Raw genomic sequence first — 23,470 nt, 5'->3', positions numbered from 1 at the left:
CGAGAAAGATGGAAGCGTCTTCTTGCTACAGCACGCGTACCTGGTGCGCTATGCTGATTGGTATGGTATGGTATATTGTTTAACATAAGATATTATAGGTTATTTGAGCATTATTCATGCTCCGTGAAAATTACATGAATTTTTGCATTTTCTTTCCTCGTGAAAGTTGCATTTATAGCGTGAAAGCGTGAAATCTTCTTATTACCAACAATTATTAGTGTACATTTGTCCAATGAATCCGATAATGCAGTCCGTTTTCCAATTTGAATCAATTTGAATTGAAACAAACATGACATTTGAGAGTATTCAAACAATCCTATTTATGAATGTTTTCTCAATTATGGTTAACTAACTTTTAAAACTTAGAAAAATACTTCATGAGGTTCAAATCAATATCATCCTGGCTATCAATCTCACCCCGATTTACGGTATGCAAGTGATTGAATAATTTTGACTATTTTGAAACATTTGGCGGCACTTATTCCGAAAATCAACCAAAAATTAACGCAAAGTACTTTATCGCAGAGGCCTGTCTTGAAACATATTTATTTCATTTCATTCAAATTTCAGTTCAGAATCAATAACTTTTAACTTATACGAGTCATATATGAAAAATCAAACGTCAAATCCATCGAAATGTTTTACCTATCCAGTGATTTAAAAGCTTTTACTGCTCAGGTCTAACATTCTATACCCCAATCGAAAAGCGTAAAAATCATACATTTGAACAAAGTTAGTTTGAATTTACAGTCAATTCTCGAATATCCGAAGTTTTGATTATCCGATTATCTTTGGAATAATCGAAGAATCTAAAAAAACATATGTTCAATTTTTAAGTTCAAATTTGAGATCAACTTACATCACCCCACCGCCCGACCACGTCCAGCAGCTCGTTCCGACCCAGCGACAGGTCCACGATGCACTTGTTGACCGCCTTCGAGGACCGCTCCGGCGTCAAGTCCTCCTCGGCGATCTCGACCCAGCCGAGCGATCGCACCGCGAACCGAATCGACCGGTCCGTGTCCGATTTGAGTGGGAAACTTCGTCGTCTTGAAATATGTGAGAGAAAAAATGTTAGTTCCGGTTCGGGAATGCTTATCCGGAAGACTCACTTCAGTGCAATTTCCTCCCTCCTTCGGCGTTCGTCCTCCTGGTCCAGCGCCGAGCTGGTGCTGCTTCGTGTGACGGATGTGATACTTTCGTGCAGCCGACCGCTGCTCGAGGACGTTGAGCTGGACTCGGGCTTGGGCGTGCCGTACAGGTTGACCAGCGTTTGCGAGAACATCGAGTTCTGTATGCAGCGTGGCGTTGGCGCCACCGCCGCCGTTGCGTTCGTTTTCGTAAGCTCTTGCGTCGTCGGTGGTTCTTTGGGCCACACCGGTGGCTCCCGTTGGATTGTTCCCGATTTGATGTGCCAGTAGTACGGGCCGCCATTGTCTACAAAAACAGAGATATCAGTATTGACTTCAAAGTCCAATGAGATCTGTACAAACCTTCGTGCTTTTCCCATCCCGGTGGCAGATCGTTCGTTTTGTCCTTGTCCTCGATGGCATCGATGTCCTCCTGTTTGTCCTCCTCGTCCCCGTCCACGTCGTCGTCCTCCGGTGGAACTTCGCCCACTTCCTGTTTCTTTTTGTTTGGCAACGCGTACAAATCGTCCGCGTTTAGCGTTCCCGCGATGTGTTTGATCTCGGCGCCATTTTCCTGCACCTGATGTTCCTGTTGGTCGGTTTTTTCACCCTTTTCCGAGTTTTGGTCCTTTTGCGTTTCCGATTCAGCGCCAGGGGATCCGTCCAGCATCTTTTGCTTGTGCTTTGGGGAGCTGTGAACAAAGAAGAAGTAAGTACAGATAAGTCAGAATTATACACAAAACAAATCTTACCCATCGACCTCCTTCGGCCCGTCCACGCCCACGCCCATCGTGTCCCGAATGTCCAGGTAGCCCTTACGGTTGGGATCGCGCGCGACCAGGTTCACCGCGCCCGCCGGTCGCAGCGTTCCCTGCTGTTGCAGCTCAGAGATGATCTCCTCGTACAGATGCGAGTTGCGCTCCATCCGCAGAGGATCCATGTGGTAGTTGGGATTTTCGTAGCTTAGCAAGCCGTTCTCTGGAAGAGGATTGCAAAGGTTGAAGTTAGGATCTGTGGCTGGCTATGGAAACTGTCCAGGAACAACAGAAATAATCGAAACCAAAAAAATATGTTTGATAGTGTAAAGTCAAGCAACAGCAATAAGGCAAGTCTACCGAACTAAACCTATGTATTATTCAATCGCAAGCAATAGAATGATTAACTTAATAAGAGATGCAATACATTTCAGGATTCAGAACAATTTGCCACTTTTATTTCCAGCTCTGGTGGATCGACCCGAGCAAATATCTAAATAATAAAGTGATGTACGTCATTCGCAGCCGTAGCAAACGGAGAAGGTCACACACGCCGGGTTCAAGTCCCACACCAAGGAGGTATCGATTTTCGTCCCAGAACCTCTCTCAACCGTGTGAGCAACAGCGTCAGAGTCAATTTTGCAAAAGATGTGGCACTTGACATTGAACCAGTATATTCAGTTTATTGAATTTTCGCTGGCTTGTTGGCTATAAGACGGCGTTTTGCCCCAAAATGGCCCTGGGGACTCGAGGCAGTAAGAAATTGTTCAATACAATGCCACTTTATCCTAGGCACAAACTTTGGGCAGAAAATTTATTGTGCAGCCAACATATGGTATTAACCTTTCCCCCTTATTCAAGATGAATAAAAAAAAAAGAATCGCAAGGAAGCCAATCGAGGTCTGGCCCCAAGACAACAGGATAATAAAATCGTACAAAATGGCAGAACGCACTGCCGACCACTTTCCACCTTGTGTAACCTTTGGTCCTGTCCGCAGCCGGTCAAAGGAAAAAAGTTCGTCTGTCTGAAAATGTTGGCATCCAAGGTCGAGGCGCATATGGTCCACCAACGATGCCAAACTTTTTTTCAGACGATGTAATCTTGAATCTGACTGTCTGAAGGAATTTGACTGAATTTGTTCTGGTAACATGAAATGAATTTGAGTTTAGAAAATGTATGCAATGACAAATTAAAAGGGAACAAAAAGTAGTTCTAATCAAATTTGTTAATCGATATTGCATATTATGAAAATTTGAGTATTTTCGAAAAATACGGTGTTTTGTGAAAATTTTAGCTTTTTCAAAAAACTCTAATAAACTGAAAAAGCATCTAAAATTTCAATTCTTTTGATACCCATATTGCAAATTATGATTATTTGAGTACTTTCGATATTTTGTGATTTTTTTTTGTTTTTTACAAAAATTCCTTTGATAAAGTGAAAAAAACATACAAAATTTCGCTTCGTTTGATACCCATATTGCAAATTATAAAAATTTGAGTATTTTCGAAAAAAATACGGTATTTTGTGAACAATTTTGAGTACATATTTATACTTTGAAACTTACTAGATTTTCAAAAAATATATTCTTAGTGAAAGCATTAAAAATTTTACATGATATGGTCGAATATAAATCAAATATATCAAACGAAGGGAAATTTTGTGTGCTTTTTTCATTTTATCAAAGTATTTTTGTAAAATACTAAGGCCGATGCAAATATTTAAAAAAGTTTTTGTCCCTCGGCCCTGGCCGAGGTCAAGGGGGGGGCAAAAAAATAAAAAAATATAAAAATTTTAATAACAAGCCATAGTCTTCACATTTAAATGAAAAAAGTGTTTTAAAATGCATTTTACACTAGTTCAGTTGTTTAGCAATCATTAGTTTTCAAAAAATCTAAGATCTGACAAAAACAAAAATTGTATCGAAAAAAAAGATTTTGCATCGAAAATTTTCAAAAAATCTTAAGATTTTTTAATAAACCCAAACATGCTAAAAATGATTTTAAACGCAGGAGAATGTATTTTAATTTGATTTCAGCTGGTTGCACTTGAATTTTCATTGAAATTTTGAAGTTTATTGTAAAAATATTTTTTTTTGCCCCCTGATTTTTCGGGCCAATTTTGAAGGGGGGGTGACAAAAACTTTTAAAAATATTTGTACCAGCCTAAAATTTTCACAAAATATCGAAAGTATTCAAATAATCATAATTTGCAATATGGGTCATTCCACCTGAAGTGTGCAAGAAAAAATGCAAATTTGAAAATTACCATCTCCGATTCTGCTCAAATTTGGCAGAGCTGTCGAGATTATCAAAACATGCAAAAATTCCGAATTTCATCCAAATCGGACCTCCCCCTCCATTTTTGTACCCTCCCAAAATATCGACTTTTTGGCGATTTTTGAGCGAAACCTCTATCTTCAAACGACGATAACTCAGGAATTACACATCTTAGAGGGTCGGTCTTAGACTCAATTTTGAAGGAAACTTTAAAATTCGATATCTCTGGAACGAAACATATTCCTTTCTGCCGATAAGTGATTCTTATGTAAAATTGGACGAGGAATACGATGGTGAGGTCAAATTAAAAAATAAATAGGGCAGTTTTGAGATACGGCCATTTAAAGTTTTCAATTGCGCAATACAGGTAGAAAACATATTTTAGTCTAAATTTTGATCACGGAAATGGATTCTACGTCCGATTTCCTTCAAAATTGAGTCTAGGACCGACCCTCTAAGATCTGTGGTTCCTGAGTTATCGTGAAGATAGAGGTTTCGCTCAAAAATCGCCAAAAAGTCGATTTTTTGGGAGGGTACAAAAATGGAGGGGGTGGTCCGATTTGGATGAAATTCGGGATTTTTGCATGTTTTGATATTCTCAACAGCTCTGCAAAATTTGAGCAGAATCGGAGATGGTAATTTTCAAATGCTGTTCCGCTTCAGATGGAATGACCCATATGGGTATCAAATTAATTGAAATTTTAGATGCTTTTTCAATTTATTAGAGTTTTTTTGAAAAAGCTAAAATTTTCACAAAATACCGTATTTTTTCGAAAATACTCAAATTTCCAAAATATGCAATATGGGTATCAAACACATTGAAATGTTGTATGCTTTTTCAAATTTCACTTCGTTCGATACCCATATTGCATATTTTGAAAATTTGAGTATTTTCGAAAAAAATACGGTAATTTGTGAAAATTTAAGAATTAAAAAAACTCAATAAATTGAAAAAGAATACAAAATTTCGCTTCGTTTGATACCCATATTGCATATTTTAAAAATTTGAGTATTTTCGAAAAATACGGTACAGTCATCCCACATATTCGGAACACCCACAAATTCGGAACACTTTTGTGGTAATTTGTCAATAGAATGCAAAATGCAACTTTTCTGCCGACCCTGCTATTTTTAGGGCCTTTATTTGGGCATTCTCTTGCTATTTCACTAGTAAAAGTAATACTTTTTAACAAAAACTGCATTTCCAGACTATTTTATCCAGAGCAGCAAAACACTGCCTCCAAATTGCCTGTTCCATGATTGTGGGATGTTATTGTGTCTCCCACAATTGTGGAACACCTGAATTTAACTGATATTTTCACAAAAAAGTTATCAGACCATTCATAAAACATTACTAAGCATGAGTTTTATTGGTTTCAGAGTGCGAAGTCATTATTTTGTAAAAAAATATGTACTCCTGGAGAGAAAAAAAAGTTTGTTTACATCGTAAGAAAAAAGTGTTCCGAATTTGTGGATTTCAAGGGTCAATGTTTTTCTTTGAAAACTTGATATAAAACGTAAAAATGTACAGCCGGTCTATACATCAATCGAAAGATCGCAAGAAAAGCTTTCACATGAAGGTAAAAGCAAATCATTATGTTCAATTATCGATTTTCTATGATTTGTTGAACATTGGCCGATCTGTAAACTGTTCCGAATATGAGGGATGACTGTAATCTGTGAAAATTTAAGTATTTTACAAAATAAACTCTAATAATGTGAAAAAGCTTGCCAAATTTCGCTTCGTTTGATACCCAAATTGCAAATTATGTATTTTTGAAGACATTGTGCGTGATGAAAAAACGGGGTGGGGGGGGGTGGTGGGTTAGTGGTTGTGTTATGGTGGGTGTAGGGGGGGGGGGTTTAGGTTGTAGAGGGGGGGGGGGGGGGGGGGGGGGTGGTGGGGTGTTGGTTGAATTAGTGTATTGGGTTTGATTTGTTTGGGATTATGTGTGGGGTGTTTGATTGGGTTTTTGGGGGTTTTTGGTGGGTGAGAAAGGTGGGGGTAGTTGTAGAGTTTATGTTATGTTATGTTTAGGTGGTGGTGAGGGGTGAGGGTGAGGGTAAGAGTGTGGGGGGTTAGGTTATTGATAGGGTATTTGTGTGGGGATATGTTGGGGGTTATGGGGGGATTTGTGTTGAGATATTTTTGTGGGGTTTGGGGGGGTGGGGATGTTTTTGGAGGTTTTTGATTGTTTGAATGTGGGGGTGTGGGTGAGTGGAGTGGAGTTTTGTTGTGTTGTGTGTTTGGTTGGGTTTTTGGGGTATATAGGTTTATTGTGGGAAGATTGGAATTTTTTTAGTTTGTGTTTTGGTTAGGGGGGGAGAGTTTTGTTGGGTATTGTTTGGTAAAAGGTTTAGTGTTGGAATTTTAATTACTGTCGAATAACGAAAAATTGAGTAGGTTTTATTTTACTTTTTGATACAGTCCTAATCAACTTTTTACTACTTTGCACTCTTTTCCGAATCAACCTTATTCCGTTGTTGCAACCTCTAACTGTAAAATTCGAACAAAACCTCTCCTCCAATTTTCAAATCACGCTCTCCCATCAACACAGGAATCCCATCAGCAGCGGTAGCAAATTTTCCTCCCGAATCTTCGTGCCACACTCCACTCGACCACCTAATTGAATTTCCACCCCCTTGTGAAGCCCACTCGAAGCGCAGCCATCAAATTGTCAAATCTACGAGCATGTCATTCCATTCAAAGTGCCATCAACACCACCATTCCTGTAGCAAACCACCGTGAAGCACACAGTACGAGACTTCACACATTAGGGGTTCTTCCCACAGCCAGATTTTTGTTGCTTTAAAATGGGGCGAAAGAGTCGATTTCTTTCTCCATTCTCGAACGATGGTCGTACACCTGGATGCCTTATGCGATGGCGTGTTGCTGTCAGGGATTGTGGAGGAATGTTGATTGGAATTTGATTTTAAACATTGGAAATTTTTCACCGAAGAGGTTGGCCTCGAGCTATTTGGAATGGTAAATTAATGTTTACTCTTTTAGAAAAACATGGAATTAATTAAACCACCACCAGTTTCACCCCCACCTGAAAGAAACTCCTAAAATTAACTCACTTTTCAAATCCTCGTAAAAGTTTCCCCCAATTTCCGAGTACTGGTTCTCTCCGGCCAAATCGTACAGGTGTTGTTGCTCCATCGCTGCCGCATAGCAAGATTCTTCGTAGATTGGCAGGTGGTACGTACATTCGTCCTGGAACGCCTCTTTAAAAGGTTCATCCCTTTGTTCAACCCCCGGACAGGACACCAACTTCCTCAGCGTCACCTGCTGCTGATGCTGCCAGGCGAAACGACTTCTTTCTTCTTGAATGCGTTCAAATTTGCAGAGTCGATCTTCCAGCCGGCGATTGCGACGCCGGAGTTGGGCATTTTCACGCACCACGGTTTCGTCCTGAATGGCCCGGCTGATGAGTTCGGTGGTGATGGAAGCAATCGCGTCCGCGATTTGCCGCTGGTAGCCAAACAGGCTGGCGAGTTTTTTGCGTAAACCGTCGAGGTCATCCATGGTGAAAGGTGCAAGTCAATCACACTATGAGTTATTCAATGTTTCCCATAAAATCACCAAAGTGTTTCTGGTAGATCAGCTTTCACAATTATTTTGCAAATCAATTTCATTCAAATAAAATCACTAGACTAGACTCACCTAGTGAAACGAAAGCCATGATTTTTAAATTTATGATAAGAATAATTTTGACTGATTTCATCAACACTCAACACATATCTTTACAAATTTAATTTTTGATAAAAAAAACACATTTATTATGAGTTTATTTTCATAGGGTCAGCTTATTAAACTTATTTGGCCCAATTTCACCCTCTGATGATTCATTTTTAAAAAAATTACAATCAATCAATATATTAATTCCAACATGCTTTACATTTTTTTTATTAATTTACAAGAACATTTCAACATAAAAAGTCTTTCGATAGTAATTGAATCGTGCCAGGGATGCCACATGGTTTTAAAAAATGTTTGTAAAAAAGTCTGTGTAGTTATCTATAATTCAAATATACCAATCCATCAGAAATTGCGTTTTCAAGTATTTGGAGACTAACGAAATAAGTTTCGTTTGATATTTTTCCAAAATATTAATTTAATGAAGTTTTTTAAAAGTCTGTGCAACTCAACAAAAAAACTTGTACAAGCTCAAATGTCTGTGAAACAAAGACAAATCTGTGCATCTGGCATTCTTGATCGTGACTGATATTAAGAAATTAGAGAGGTTTTGAGGAAATAAACTGTTTTGAGAACCAATGTACAATAGGGTGCCTAGAATATGGGACTATAAAAAAAAAACTCGCTAAACAAGCTGAATAATTTTTCTTGAGTTTTTAAGGACTCTGAACCAAATATGAGAAAAATCGGTCAGCATTTACACATTGATACTCGATGGTGAAGTTTGTCTGGGAAAAATTGGAAAATGTATGAATAACCCTAATATTCAAGTGGTATTTTTTTTTAAAATGAGATTATATTTTTTTAATTAAGGTTCTAATTGTAACTTTAATGATCAACAAATTTGTTGAACATACCAAAGCTGTAAAACTCGCTCCTGAAAAGTTATAAGCGATTTTTTAAACATATTTTTTGGATGAAAAACTTTCCTTTCATCAGTTGGTCAGGCTCGGGTGTCAATGGGTTAATTCAGACCAACATCGCTCAAATTTTGCACAGATGCTTGAAATAACACAAACCCCCATCTACACACAAGATAATTTGTTGTACTAAATATTTGTCAAATTGTTTAAGGTTAGAATTATTTTTATTGCTAATTGCTAAGATTAATAAAATTAACTTGATATTATTATTTCTCTTCTAATAAAGCCATTTCAAATATTTTTCTAAATTTTTGTCCTCTAAAATAAAATACAAAAAAAACTAATTTTAAAAAAATCTAAATTTCAGACAAGCAATCAGAAAACAACTAAAAAGCCTTTTCCTGCGTTGATAATCGATTTGAACATGATTGAACCATTTCTATTTGTTGCTACCCCCAACCCTCGATTTTGGCTGAATAAATACATATAAAATAATGAGATAATGAGTGTACGATTTTTTGAAAGTCGATGTTTTGGCAAAAAAAATAACAGAAATAATCAACATCTGTAAAAAAAAATTTGTTGACATATAAATTATGAAAAAATAACAGCATTAAATTAAAACAAATGTTTGCCCATCACTTTTAAAATTTCAATTAAATTAAAAATGCAAAAATCACCAAAAAATCTCCAAATTCAACGAATTTGAAAAATGTTCAAGGTTTATTGAAAATGATGTAAAATTCACAACAAAAATGTTTATAAATATTTTATACAATTTAAATTTGCAATCAAATGATCCAGTGAAATACAAGATCTCGACAACTATGAGGTTGATGTCACTAAACGTTTCTGTTTCTTCAAGGTATGATAGATTTGGGCTTCCTGAACACGTTCCAATTGACAGAATTTTATTTTAGTAAACTCCCTGCCAATAAATGAAATTTGTTATTAACCATTCATATCCCAAATTTACAATTATATTTAAGGGCCGGAAATTCACTAAAAGGCAACTAAAGCGTATAGTGACATAAATGTCGAGTTTTGTAATTTGTTTAATCCTTCAGCTATTGAGTTCAGTTTAAGACTGTGGCGTGATCGACATTTTTTGTCAATTTTTTTGTATAATTTTGAAAATTTCTTCGAAATTAGCTTCAAAAATCAAGCCAGAAGTACCATGTAAACTAAACAAAAAACTAAATATTTATATTTAATGGAAAATTGGAAATAATTCTTACCACTCTGATAATTTGAACTTATTGTGAGGATGAGAAATAAAGCAAACTTTAAATTTATCAGAATAACTTCATCTAAAACTGATAAAAACTCAAGGAACACTCAAGGTTTTTTTTTTAAATCATGTCTTTCAAAGTATACAACGGATGTTTCTGCTAATTGACATGCTTAAAATTTTGTGAAAAGCATCCCTTTCAAGATTCAATATGCCTCAAAAGAGCCATTGTTGATAAACAAAGAAATGCATTTAATTTGCATGCACTACAATTTTTCCCATCAATTAACACTCCAATTCTCACACACATCCCAAACGTGTTGTGTTAACATATCGATAAAATTGCCTTTCGCAATTACTCCATTCACTAGAATTACAATCTTTCCCGTTCATTTCACGCGACAGCAGCAGAAAGTAAGCGTGTTATTTACCCTCACAACAAACAGAACCCCTCACATGAGTCACCGTTTAAAGGTACAAGGAAAAAAAACTGCTTGCTACTTTACATACTTCACCATGAACGCACACACTCACGACTTCGGTACACGTGTGGAAGCCCCGTCATTTGGCGCCAGCCGTTCTGCCTACCTTTGCCATTTTCCCCACATTTTCCGGCTTTTCTCTCCTTCTTATGTTATTTCTAATGCTTTGGGGGTGGGCTGTTGTGACTTTTTTGACGCTTGAAGTTAACAACATTAAAGAAGGTTCGAAACAAAATGATATGTTTTTTTTTTTTAAATAAAATTGTAACACTTTATTGACTTGACTTTATGAAATTATTATACAATTTAATAAATCCTTATGATAAAGCTCTTAAAAACATGAATGGAAATTAATTTAGCTCAACAGAAAAAAAAATCACAATAAATTTTCACAAGAAAATAATTCCATAAAAAAACTAAAAACTTAAATTAAATATTTGAAGAAAACCCAACTTTATTCAGTCTGGGTGACTCAACCGGCATTCATGGAAATTTCCCCACCCACAGAGTAATTTTTCAGCCGGCAACCGGAAAATGAAAGTGAACCCAGCCGGTTCCCACAAGGTATATCGACCTCGCCAAAGCCAAACTCCCCCACCAGCAAAAGAGGTAAATCCTGGGGCTCTCTTTCGGCGAAGGTTTTCGGCAGCTAAAAACCAAGCCATTTTCTTAGTCGATTACCTTGTTTCGGGGCTGGGTTGGATTAGGTTATCTTCGCACGAGTGTTGGAATCAATCTGCTTGTACAAGGGAAATTTTTTTCGGGTGGGAAAAGATGCTGCAAGCTTTTCTCGGTGCTGGCAAATCGGGTATTATCCAGATTTATTGTACTTCAATGAAGTGAGGCGGACTCCACATAACTTTTTTTTCCTGGTGCGGAAAACAGTTTGGCTGAATTGTTCCAGCAAGAGATGGAAAGTTTGATGGTTGATTGGGTTTAAGGCGATTTATGGCTCGACGAAATTTATACAGTGAATTAACAGCAGTTCCGAAAACTTTCCTCGATTTGCTTCTTTTAAGGTTATACACTACATAACAAAGTTGTAACTTTCACACCCCCATTGCGTTGAAAGAGTCCAGCTAAAACGGCTCCCAAAACAAACCCAACCAGTAATTAGGTGACAAATTTCCCACAGGCTAATTACACCCTAGAACACTTCCGCAGCACCGTTTCGCGAAATAGCTACGCGCGCGTGTAGTAACGAACTAAGCTGGTCATTTCAGTGAAACGGAGGTTTATCGCTGTGGACCGACTTCTTCTTGAACTTCCCGATGGCAGACCGTATCGACGGTTCTGCTGATTAGCTCGGAATTTGCGATGTTATATCATACGTCTTGGGGAGGACGGGGAGCGATAATTCTTAGTTATTACTGGTTTAGTCGTCGTCTTCGCCGTGTATCTCTACGATAAGGGAGCACTTCTCGGAATATTGTGATTATGAATCATCTCTGAGAGGTGTTATTACACTGACTGGGAAAGTAAGTCTATTAGTTTGTGAATGAGATTACATTCATAAAATTACTGGATGGACCTTTTCTTGGTGTTCATGCCAGAACCGGCTAATTACAAATATGATTTATTCTTAGATTACAATATTTCAAAAATAATTAAGTCTTAAAGAGTTGTAAACTGCCCCTGATACACGTAAAACTGGGCAGCACTCGTCTGAGAGAATAATGGCATCGAGTAGAGAGAATGGTGGTACCATTCACGGACACAGAGAACACAGCTTGAGATGGGCGAGAAAATCATTCTCTCGGGGTTCATTTGCAAAAAAAAGTTCATCCGTCAAACATAAAACCAAAAGTGTCGACTACGGGAATCGAACCCTAAACCTTTGGCAAACTAACCCAATATTTTAACTGCCTCGGCCACCACTGCTTGGTGGCTAAGGAGAGGTCAGATACCGATGTATGACACTTGTTGGAGATTTATTGTTTCAATTAACGAATGAACACATTTGTTATGATGGTGTGAGTTGGTAGCATTATTCATTCGATTTTGGCATTAAGACCTCAGACAATTTTGAGGGAAAGATTCTCTCGACTCTGAATTTTGGATGCACAACATCTAATCCAGTACTTTGTTCGAGAAATCAGGAGGAATTCCAGTTTTTTCAACAAAAACTTAACACGTAGCCTTATGTGTGGGACATACTTCAAATTGCATTTATCTAAGCTTGCTGTTTTTGCGTATGGGACATTTATGCAAAGACTTGTTTTTTTTTTCTATATTATGAGTTCTTTCATTTTTATTAGTTGTTCTACGAATTGAAGGAGGTGAAAAATGTGCTGCCACAAGAAGCAAGTCCAACCCATTTGGATGTGGGTCATTTCGGGTCAACTGAGTACACTTTTGGACCTTCACCGATTTGGACCAAACTTGGAGGGGAACGTTCATCTATCGAATGTTATCAGAAATCTCAAGTTTGGAGCTGATTGGACCATCCCTCTTTTTTTAGCACCGCCCTCTTTTTTGATGATTTTCTAAAAAACTTTTTTTTTTCTTTCAATCATAACTTTGCAACTATTTGAGCACAAGACTTTCTACAGGTTGCATTTTATAGAAAATTGTCCAAGGAATTCGAAAAAAATGGAATTTTTACCCTAATATTATATTTTAACGTTTTAAGTTTAAAAATTCACTTTTGACCAATTCCTTATAATTTTTTTTTTATTTTATCACCATCGTGTTCCCCAGACATAACATAATAATCAATGTAAACCTCAAACTTAACACTGGAACGCCCAACGCATGTCCAACTTACACGGACGCCCAAGCCTCCCAAAAAAGTTGGAACGGTAACTTCAACTCATTGGTTCTCGGGCAAAACTCAACCAATCAAGATAATTCTTCTTTCCAGTGATTTGTTAGGATGTCTAGATGATTCTAGAACTTTGCAGAACTTAATTTGATCAAGTCTGTAATTTTTACGATCAAAAACATCGTTCCAACTTTTTCAAAAAGACTGCCTCTGTGGAATTTTCACGCGAAAAAAAAAGTTGGAACGATGTTTTTGATCGTAAAAATTACAGACTTGATCAAATTAAGTTCTGCAAAGTTCTAGAATCATCTAGACATCCTAACAAATCACTGGAAAGAAGATTTATCTTGATTGGTTGAGTTGTGCCCGAGAACCAGTGAGTTGAAGTTACCGTTCCAACTTTGTTGGAGCCTTGGGCGTTGGAATGTTAAATGAACTATTGGCAGGAAACAGCGATTTTACTGAAAAAAGTACGATTTTGCGAAGTACATGGTGTACTGTATGATTAAAAGAAAATTTTTTTTTTAGAAAAACGTCAAAAAAGAAGGCGATGCCAAAAGCAGAGGAATGGTCCAATCAGCTCTAAACTTGAGATTTCTGATAACTATCGATAGATGAAAGTCCCTTCCAAGTTTGGTCCAAATCGGTGAAGGTCTTGTCCAAAAGTGTACTCAGTTGACCTGGAATGACTCATGTTTGGTTCTAACCTATTCCAGAAATATGTGTGTGTGTGTGTGTGTGTGTGTGTATGTGTGTGTGTGTGTGTGTGTGTGTGTGTGTGTGTGTGTGTGTGTGTGTGTGTGTGTGTGTGTGTGTGCAACCAACCAAACGGGACCACGCGGTCGCTTCTTACAAATTGAGTTGTTTCCATGTATTTTAGATTTTGCATTCTATACATGCAAATAACACGCATAGGCATTTGGAAAGTGTTAGCTCTGCCGAGCTTCGGTGACCCATTTCTACGCAGGCTAGCCGTGCGCGTGGTACCTCAGCTTGAATCGAAAAGCCCCGCCCTAAAGAACGTTTGCATCAATCGGGTTCAAACGTTATTTAGCACTTCCGAGTCCTTGTCAAATGGACAAAGACCCAGCACGTATATAGTTTGTAGTAGTAGTATTCCTAATTCTACCAATCCAAAAGACGGGGGATCGAACCCCGGTTCGAGCGACTTTGATGTTTCGTTCATGTTTAGAGTTTCCAAAATTAATAATTCCTGATCTTTCTCGTTTGGAGCAGATGGGAATCGATCCCAGGATCATTCGCTTACAAAGCGAACACCGTAACCAGTCAGTCACGGCTGCTCCATATTTTCAATTGGAAGTTTCTCACCCGAAAAGCAGCATCATCCGTCAAACCGGCAGCGATTACATTCACTATTTCGTCACGAATCCGTCGACTTCTCGAGCCGCCTGCATTTTGAGCCGCTCAGAAATCGAGCCGCCAATCTCAGCAAACGTAGGTGCAAAGTTCTCGTTCCAATATTATATTAAATCTCGATTAAATTTTCAAAAGGCCCTATCTGCATAGGAATCCCATGAGGGATAGGTTGTTTTGAAAATTTAATCTAGAAATGAGCATTTTAATTTTGAAAGAAATAATTTTGTTTAATCATTATATTTTAAAAATAAAAATAAAAACCTGAATAAATTTACATTTTTTCAAAGACTATGTCTCAAGAATATTGCATAAAAGTTTGAATGAAAATTCGTCCTTACAATCCTTGTTGCCTTTCTCACTGAAGAAAGACTTTGAAACCACTTAAATAAAAATGTATTCTCAAATACGCTTCTTAGGCCAATTTTATTGCAATTGTATTGTTTCTTTATATTTCGCGGGTTCAAGCCAACGAAGGAACAAAGAACGAAAGGACGATTTTATATTAAATTTTCTATGCACCTTATAAAAAATATTTCTAGGAAAAGACAGCTAATATTTTCTGCTTTGAAAAATCGAAAAAAAAATATTTTTTTCCAAAAAAAGGGAAAATAATGGATGCAAGAAAATTTACAATTCAACTCGAGTTTCTGAAAGCACTTTGAAGAAAAACATAAATTATCCCTGTTACAAACAATTAATAAGACGACAGCAAGCAATCTGTCGAGGTCATAAATAAATTTTATAGAATAGTAGTTTTTTTTAAGTGGCCGTCTCATATCCCTTAAAGTGGCTTAAACTCGAAAACGGAGCACTTTTATCAAATTTTTGTGCTGTTCTTTCCGATTCTAAATTAAATTAAAAATCAAAAAATCAAGTGTCATAAATATTTCACGTTAAATTCTTTTTTTATCTATTTCTTCATAAAAATCACAACTCAGAGGCAATATTTATTCCCATACTTGTCTAAGGCTTGAAAGTTGCACTTTTTGTGTCTCTTAAAACATTTTAAAAAAACTTCGAAAAGTTTTGAGTGATAAAATGGGTAATTATTTGCGTAACATTTTTTTCTGAATACAACCCAAACTCGATTATCCGAAGTCCTCGGAAAAAATCACTTTGGATTATCGAATCATCGGATAAGCGAATCACGAAAATATTAGTGTTTTCGTTCGTTATGCACAAACAGTCCAAAGCTGGTAATTAATTATTGAGAAAATAAATTTGATACTGAAACAGACAATCAATCGCAAAAAAAAAATACTAAAATGGGATAAACTGCCCATGTTCGCATAAATGTCCCATATGCAAAAACAGCAAGTTGAGAAAAACGCATTTGAAGTTTGTCCCATACGTAAGGCTACGTGTTAAGTTTTCGCGAAAAAACTGGATTTTCTCCTGATTTCTAGAACAAAGTACTGGATGTTATAGGCTCTTTCGAAAGAGCACACAATTTTGAACCAAACTGCATCAATAACTCGAAATCGATGAAAATGCATATGGGACATTTATGCGATCAGGGGCAGTAAAGTTTTACTAAATTGTTCGTGATTCAGTTATTCAAAGTTTTAAAGAAATCATTGGATAATCGGGTTCAGAATTGCTTCCCAAGATACACATTTTAAATATTTACATATTATTTTATTATGGATAGTTGCTAAAATAGAATGGAGACTTGGGCAAACCAATGATGAAAAATTGATACTTTGGACATAACGAATGCATCTGGAAAGTTTAAGTCAAATAAAAAAACACAAATGAATTAAATTTTCGGTTTCATGACAAATTATTCAATATAAAATTATTGCTTAATCAATATTTTTTTTTTATTGACTTGATTTCTCAAATATCGCCTAAAACATTTCCCCTACAACATGTATCCTTCCAAGCCGTTCCCGATTGCAAACATCCAGCAACCATAAATTGCTTTTTTCGACCTCAACCTCAAACCAGACCTGATGCTAGATGTAGCCAACGAACTTAGCTATGATTACACGCTCGTTTACAGCAAATGTGTGGACGTTTCCGCAAAAAGCCATTCGACCGAAAAGATCTAAAATGTTTCCCCGTTACAAGCATGTGTGTGTGTGTGTGTGTGACGCTAATAAATAAATTAAAATCCCATAAAACCCCCCTCACACCCCACTCCTGCAACACGGTACCATAAAACTAATCCTCGACTAATCCAATAATCACTTTAATCTTGAACCGGAAAGCAAACAATGCTCCCTCTCGTGGACTTCGACCCGAACCGGGGGGTTAATTTTATCACTCTCGTATCCTGATTGACCCTGCCAGGGACTTCACCGAGCAATTTGGAGTTTGGCCTAATAAAACAAGCGAAAATGTGTCTATTCTGGATTCGAATGTCCGAACGAAACACTTCTAGGTTGACGGTTCTGGTCACAGGGAATGTCCTCGAAGCTTGTAGCTTGTGATGTCACTGTGCGATAAAAATCGGGCAGGAGCAGGTACACGTGAGAACGAGGATGGTAGGGAAGGAACAGGGCAGTGAGTGGGTGCGGAGAGGGATAATAGAAATAGCCAATTGGTCGACAGTTTGTCGCACACACCGGGCTGTTTGATTTTATGGGAAAATCAATTTAGGCACGAGGCACCTGGTTCAGCGATGGGGAGCTTTGAAAGGTGAGTTGAGAATGGATCTAAGGTCATTTTTTTACTTGTGACGGTGGGGCGGTATGACCCCTTTCATTTTTGAACAATCAAAAAGACGTGGTTTTCAATTAATATTAAATTCAATATGTAATAAGTTTAATTTTTTCACAGTTTATTTAAGTTGTTGTATTAATAAATGTAGTATTTGAAAATGACTTAGTTAAAGTTAATAATAAAACTCTACCGATTTATATTGCTAGATAAATTTAAGTAATGCATCTGATAAAACAAAATCAAGAGGGGTGATTATGCAAATAAATTCCAACTAGAGCTATGTTGTTCTAATAAAATGGGTAAACAAAAAATAAATAAATACATCTACAACGTAAAGGGTGCATTCTCTACCACTCTACAGCATTCTTCTAAAACCAAGAAAATGAAAAGTCTATTAAAAACAAATCAAACGAAGAATACCGGTGATGACTGAACAGCTTTTATTTATCTCAGTGGTTCCAAAAGCAAAAACCTAAAGCGACACGGGGGAGAGTACACCCACAAAAGAAAAAAAAACCAACGGTCACAAAACGAGTATATTGAGTGAAGAAAAGGTTAGAAGAAGTTGAAGAAATCGTGGGAAGTCGTGGAAGCTTAAAAAACAGAACAAAACTATAGTCAGCATCTTTGATTTGGTACATCTCACAAAAGCGGATTATATTATTGTGTGTGTGTGTGTTTTGTGTGTCAATATGGGAAAGAAACAGCGAGTGTGTGAGAGCGTGTGTGTGAATGTGTTTCTAAAGGTTTCTGGTCGAAGGATAAATGGATACAAAAATCAAAATGACAAAACATAAAACAGATTCAGAAAGAGACAGAAAAGACAAATCTCCACTGGTGGGAATTGGGGTTTGGATCTGGCTTTCATCTGATTTTCAAAATGGAATTACCTAGGAAAATGTCGTCATCATCGATATTTTGCTGATTGGCGAGCGTGGCGATAGCCGCCATAGTTCTACAAAATTCAATTAATGAGGGTGGCGGTAGTAGCACCACGCTCAATGGTGATCCGACCAAAATTTCACCTGACAACATTCAAAAGTGGGCGGGTCCCGGCGCTTACCTGGAAAGGAAAAGAGAGAAAAGAATACAACATTGTATTAGCACGAAAATGCAATCAACCAGGGGAGGGAGCTGGGATGAAAAGGCAGGATGTTTGTCAGAGGACGAAAAACACGCAGAAACAAACTTTCATCGCAATTTTATGACACTCTGAGACAACATTTCAGAAACAGAGGTATTCTTTAGAAGAATACAAGTTTTGTTGATTTGTTAGAAGGTTCTCAGGATTAAATTCTTTAACTTAATTTATATAAAGTCTAGATATGTTCAAACATTTTCAAAATATGTTCAATTCAATTCGAATAATATGGTTTGTATTTATTCTTAGAAATCTTAGATTTTCTAGAGAATTTCCCAACCACCATCACCCAAGACGAAGACGACAGGGGACTCATAACACTGCCCAAGAGCAGCCAAGGTGAACCGTTTAGCGTTAATATTACGAGTCAAAGTTTAGTCGTATTTGCAAGGTAGAAGACATTCACCCAGCCCAGCCAGCAGCTGTATGATGATGATGAGATTTTCTTCAATAACATCGTCACCACCACCACCGGAGAGCAGCAGCATCACCTCTGGAAAAGCTTCTTCCTCTAAGTATTATCAAGACATCATTTCTGTCCACTTCCCCTCCCCTGCCTCAGCCCTTGAGACGATTCCACGATCGAACTATAATCTGAACTCAATTTTTGCAGTGGGGGGATGTTTTCAAAACAAGTTCGACATTTTCCACCTGTTTTGCTCGTCGTATCTGGTGCATCCCTCCAAACTACCCAAGCCAAGGATATACATAATGTATTATCTATTTATATTTTTTTTCGATGAGCTTCTTCATCAAACTTTTACCAAGTTGGTTCCATTTGCGATGTTGTGGTACACAAGTGGAGCTGTTTCAGATCCATCGATATCCGAAAAACGGTAGTGACATCAAGAAAGAAAGCAAATACTTTTCCTAACATACCCGAAACGAGGTTTTTTACTTTGCCCAGGTGAACCCCGAAGTGCCAGTTTGTTCGGAAGCTTTTATACTAACTGACGGAAAAGTATTTACATGTTAGGGGAAAGAAACTGTGCTTATTGAAAGGTAAACTTTTTACTTATTGATGAACTTGCTAGTTTGTCCTTCGAAGTCAAACAGTTATTTTGAATTAATGACATTAGATAAGTAAGAGACTTTTTGACTCTTCATTGTAATTAAAACTGAAAAAGTTGAACAAACACATCATAATGGAAAATGTAGTTCCTAAAATAAGTCATAATAAGAAAAAATTCTTTACTTCTTTTATAAAAATTCATGATATAAATTTACTGCCCCTGATCGCATAAATGTCCCATATGCATTTTCATCGCTTTTGAGTTATTGATGCAGTTTGGTTCAAAATCGTGTGCTCTTTCAGAAAAGCCCATAACATCCAGAACTTTGTTTTAGAAATCAGGAGGAAATGCAGGTTTTTCGCGAAAATTTAACACGTTGCCTTATGTGTGGGACAAACTTCAAATGCGTTTTTCTCAGCTTGCTGTTTTTTGCATATGGGACATTTATAAGAACATGGGCAGTAGTAATAGTTTCATCAAATAAAAAAAAACTTCAAAAAAAACTAAATATGAACAATAATTTCTGTTTGTTTCGTAAATAGTATCAAAATTATATTTTTCTCCAGTTCATTTTGATTTTATTCGTGAAGTTTTTTGTAAACATTATAATGTGTTTAAGTAAACATACAAGTAAATCGTTAGAAATGTCAGAGGTTGGTATGAGCACACATTAAAAACTATTTTTGAAATCTTTTTGCAGGGCATTAAAATATATATGTTCATCTATTAACAAAACAAATTCGAAGACTTTAGGTTTCCTCATTGCCGAGGTTTATCTGTTTGATGTTAGCAGTTTCAAAAAACGGGTGCCACGATATCTCAACACTGCTTTGACCAAATCGGCTCAAAATTTTTGTGAAGACTCGTTAAACCGGTCCTGTGTGCATGACGAAGGCCGATCTTTAAAAACTTAATTTAAAAAAGAGATAAAAATACTTTTATGTTTTTCATTAAAAAAAATCACATTTTTTGATTTTTTGTATTTTTTAAAAAAGCAAAATTTCAAAATTGGGCTTCGTCTTGCACACGGGATATGTCTTGGAAGTCTTCAACTCAAATTACAGATAATTTGGTCCATCCCATCTCGAGATATCGTGGCACCCGTAAATCAACTCGGTGTTTAGAGAAAAACGTTCACAAAGTCTGACAGTTCGCTTTACGAAAATCTTCTTTTTAGTAGATTTAGTGAATATTCTGTAATATGAAATTTTGTGATTTTCTACATATATGTAAACCCTTAACTGCTTTATGTTAAAAGTATTATTGATGGCTCAACAAAAAGCAAGAAAACGTTTTCAAAACCACAACATTTTTCACTCATATTTTCAAGCATTAACGTTATTATACAGCAATTCCATTAGATAAGAGCATAAACCGAAAAAAAAGTTCTCCGATCGGGCTCAAAATTTTCTAAGGGGTTCCTTGGCCAAAAAAATTATACCCAAATTTTTATCCAAAAACTAACTTAATCCACCTATGTGGTTGGTGCCTTCCTCACTTTTTACCAACATTTGGTGATATTTATGATGGGTTTGGACACAAATTTCATCTATTTCTCAATAAAAAAAATTACACAAATGTCACTTAACATTCCAACGCCCAAGGCTCCAAAAAAGTTGGAACGGTAACTTCAACTCAACGGATCTCGGGCATAACTCAACCAATCAAGATGATTCTTCTTTCCAGTGATTTGTTAGGATGTCTAGATGATTCTAGAACTTTGCAGAACTTAATTTGATCAAATCTGTAATTTTTGCGATTAAAAACATCGTTCCAACTTTTTTTTCCGCGTACAAAAAAAAAATCGCCAAAAATTCCGCGGAGGCAGTCTTTTTAAAAAAAAGGTGGAACGATGTTTTCGGTCGCAGAAATTACAGATTTGATCAAATTAAGTTCTGCAAAGTTCTAGGATCATCTAGACATTCTCACAAATTACTGGAAACAAGAATCGTCCCGATTGGTTGAGTTATGCCCGAGAACCAGCGAGTTGAAGTTACCGTTCCAACTTTTTTGGGAGGCTTGGGCGTCCGTGTAAGTTGGACGTGCGTTGGGCGTTCCAGTGTTAAGCGGTCAAAACTTGAAACTGAGCGTTGTCAGATCTTCAATGTTTTGGACTCATTTGAAAGGTCTTTTGATTACCTAACCAACGATGGGTCGGATGATGCATCCGGACATATTTTACATACATTTAAGTGAGATCCGGCTTCAAAAAAGATCATAATTATCACTTAAGTTGTCATAACTTGAGACAGGGTTGCCAGATCTTCAATGTTTTTTACTCATTTGAAAGGTTTTTTGATTACCTAACCAACAATGGGTCGGATAATGGATCCGGACATAGTTTATATACATTTAAGTGAGATCCGGTTTCAAAAATGTGCATAAATATCAATTAAGTGGTCATATCTCGAGACAGGGTTGCCAGATCTTCAATGTTTTGGACTCATCATAATTATTTGATTACCTAACCAACGATGGGTCGGATAATGGATCCGGACATAGTTTACATACATTTAAGTGAGATCCGGTTTCAAAAATGTACATAAATATCAATTAAGTGGTCATATCTCCAGACAAGGTTGCCAGATCTTCAATGTTTTGGGATCATTGGAAAGGTCTTTCGATTACCTAACCAACGATGGGTCGGGTGATGAATCCGGACATAGTTTTCATATAGATAAGTGAGATCCGGCATCAAAATTCCAGCACCCGATTCGCAACTCTGACACTTTTTTATACGTAACTTTTGAACTACTTATCGGATCTTCAAACAATTCAATAGTGCAGTATGGGGCACCAAACCGGATCGAATGCATTTTGTTTGACTCAAATCGGATCAGCCAGTGCCGAGAAAACTTGGCAAGAATTTTGAGTACCAAGGGGAATACGCACACACATGCACACACACACAGACATTTGTTCAGTTTTCGATTCTGAGTCGATAGGTATACATGAATATAGGTCTTTGACCGGTTTTTCAAAAGTTCATTTTTAGAGCAGAATTATAGCCTTACCTCAGTGAGAAAGGCAAAACGGTTTATTTTCATCAAAAAATCATAACTCAGTGCCATTTCAACCAATATTGGCTGTCTTGGACGTAAATGAAAAGTTATTAGTTTGCCTTTCTAGGAAAAATAATTTGAGATCCTAAAAAACCCAGGCAAACATTTGAAAAATCGCAATAACTCGTGATGTTTATAAGCAAACCCCTTATGTATATATATCAAAATTTTTGTAATTGTCTGATCTACAATTTTATTTCACTCTTAAAAGTAACCCTGAGAAGCTAGAAAAAAAACGAAATTTTAAATGATTTTTTTTGTTCTGAATGAAAAGATGACCCTTCTGGGTCAATGTGGATTCGAAAAGAACATTAAATTTCCCATAAAATTACATGTTTCAAAAAAATTTACAGTCGAGTAACGAAAATGGGAGAATTTTTAAAACTTTTTTAGTGTTTTTTTCGATGAAAAATACGTTTTTCAGAATTCTGAGTGCGCCATCAAATCGGGCGTCTAATTTTACATAAAAGTCCCTTTGACACCAAATTTCTATCTCATCACCGTTTCAGGCTGCAAATTATTGAAAAAACACCTCTTTTTCGCATGTTCAAAAATGGAAGGGGTCGTACCGCCCCTCCGTCACGAGATATCAAAAAACGGACCTCGGATTCGTGATCAGGGACAAAAGTTACCCCATAGGACAAAGTTTCACGCAAATCGAAGAGGAGTCGGGGCAACTGCTGTGTGAGTTGGCGGAGAATTACCCAATTGAAAGACGCAATGCAATTCCAATTGTTGAATTTTTCTATTGTATTTTGATTTATTTTTGTGTCAAATTTTGAATTAATTCCGAATCAGCTTGAATTGATGAAAAGCGATCCGCCTGTCTGAGCCAATCACAGACTATTCAATACCGATTAGATTCTTTGTTTGTTTGCTACCAGAGAAGCTCAATACCTATGAAAATGTTCGCTCCCTTGAGTCCCATCGTGGCGAGCGTTTCCGAGCCGAGCTTAACCGACAGCAGCAGACCGGTGGTGAGCAGGTTCAGCTTGATCAGCACATCC

General features: G+C 36.9%; 1 protein-coding gene across 4 annotated transcripts in view; it reads right to left on the bottom strand.

Moving 5' to 3' along the window:
* Nucleotides 1-23,464, bottom strand: part of LOC120414241 (protein Fe65 homolog) — a 45,429-nt gene extending 21,965 nt beyond the window's left edge. Inside the window, exons 1-6 of one of the 4 annotated variants that reach the window (XM_052708259.1) lie at nt 18,138-18,322; nt 17,668-17,719; nt 1,883-2,108; nt 1,494-1,822; nt 1,113-1,437; nt 860-1,049 (exon numbers count right to left, since the gene is read on the bottom strand). In XM_052708259.1, coding sequence (XP_052564219.1) covers nt 860-1,049; nt 1,113-1,437; nt 1,494-1,822; nt 1,883-2,070 — 1,032 coding nt within the window. In that variant the 5' untranslated portion in view covers nt 2,071-2,108; nt 17,668-17,719; nt 18,138-18,322. Of the gene's footprint in view, nt 1-859; nt 1,050-1,112; nt 1,438-1,493; nt 1,823-1,882; nt 2,109-7,244; nt 7,725-17,667; nt 17,720-18,137; nt 18,323-23,360 lie in introns of those variants that run through there. The other 3 variants (XM_052708258.1, XM_052708257.1, XM_039575352.1) reach the window with 3 other exon arrangements.
* Between the last annotated feature and the right edge of the window lie 6 nt (nt 23,465-23,470).

This window comes from Culex pipiens, chromosome 2 (genome assembly GCF_016801865.2).
Source record: "Culex pipiens pallens isolate TS chromosome 2, TS_CPP_V2, whole genome shotgun sequence".
Lineage (NCBI taxonomy): Eukaryota > Metazoa > Arthropoda > Insecta > Diptera > Culicidae > Culex > Culex pipiens.
This window is presented reverse-complemented; position numbering and strand designations above follow the sequence as displayed.